Here is a 1,247-nt window from a genome sequence, read left to right on the forward strand (position 1 = left end):
GGATGGTAAGTTTACAGTCACAATGAAACAAAGGATGGTAAGTTTACATTCTCAATGAAACAAAGGATGGTAAGTTTACAGTCACAATGAAACAAAAGATGGTAAGTTTACATTCTCAATGAAACAAAGGATGGTAAGTTTACAGTCACAATGAAACAAAGGATGGTAAGTTTACATTTTCGATGAAACAAAGGATGGTATGTTTACAGTCACAATGAAACAAAGGATGGTACGTTTACAGTCACAATGAAACAAAGGATGGTAAGTTTATAGTCACAATGAAACAAAGGACGGTAAGTTTACAGTCACAATACAAGACGAAAGACGGTAAATTTACAGTCACAATGAAACAAAGGATAGTAAGTTTACAGTCACAATGAAAGAAAGGACATAAGTTTATGGTCACAACCAAACAAAGGATGGTGAATTTACAATCACAATGTAACATAAAGGACAGTTAGTTTACAGTCACAATACAAGATGAAGGACGGTAAATTTACAGTCACAGTGAAACAAAGGATGGCAAGTTTATAGCAACAATAAGAAGTTTCATAGAAGTTGGTAGACTTACAGTCATAATGAAATATACGTTGTTAGCTTTACAAAGTCAAAGAAAAACATTTCATATAGTTTGATGAATTTATATAGACATAGGGAAATGGTTCATAATATTGTCAAATTTACAGTCACGGTGAAAAGTTTTATAGAATTAGGTATGTTTATTTATTAAATATCGCATAAAGCTCCTCGGGGCCTATCTACGCTAACTGTCCTTAATTTACAAGTGATAAACAAGAAGGAACTTACTTACCTTGTTAATATTTCCAGACAAATCAACAAAATACTGCTCTTCTGATGGAAGTGATTCCAGTTTCAGATTAGGGAAGCTCGAGAGACTAGAAAATTTATGAAATCCGTACGGACACCGGAAGCCATTTGAACTCTGACCCTTCTCGTCATGGAAATGAACATTATGACCTCGCTTGCTCTGTATATAAGAAACAATTTTGAACAGATTAATTAACCGAAATTTTCCCAATCTAAAAAATTAATGATTTTATTTTCTCGAGTATTTGAATTCACTAACTCAAGATAAAACTCTCTTTGAGACAATAAGTTTGAATATAAGTTTTGTTTTCATAATCGGGTATCCTTAAAATCATAAATAATATTCAACGTTAAACTGGTACACAATTAAACATTTTATTTAGGCCAATCTATGGCCTTCAAAAAGTTGACGACGTTAC

The 1,247-nt window shown here is 32.5% G+C and overlaps 1 protein-coding gene across 1 annotated transcript in view; it reads right to left on the minus strand.

Moving 5' to 3' along the window:
• The window catches only part of LOC111083157, a 17,015-nt gene that overhangs the window by 3,017 nt on the left and 12,751 nt on the right, over nucleotides 1–1,247 (minus strand). The window contains exon 7 of the mRNA XM_022379454.1: nucleotides 812–988. Coding sequence (XP_022235162.1) covers nucleotides 812–988 — 177 coding nt within the window. The remainder of the gene's footprint in view (nucleotides 1–811; nucleotides 989–1,247) is intronic.

This window comes from Limulus polyphemus, unplaced genomic scaffold (assembly GCF_000517525.1).
Source record: "Limulus polyphemus unplaced genomic scaffold, Limulus_polyphemus-2.1.2 Scaffold8382, whole genome shotgun sequence".
NCBI lineage: Eukaryota > Metazoa > Arthropoda > Merostomata > Xiphosura > Limulidae > Limulus > Limulus polyphemus.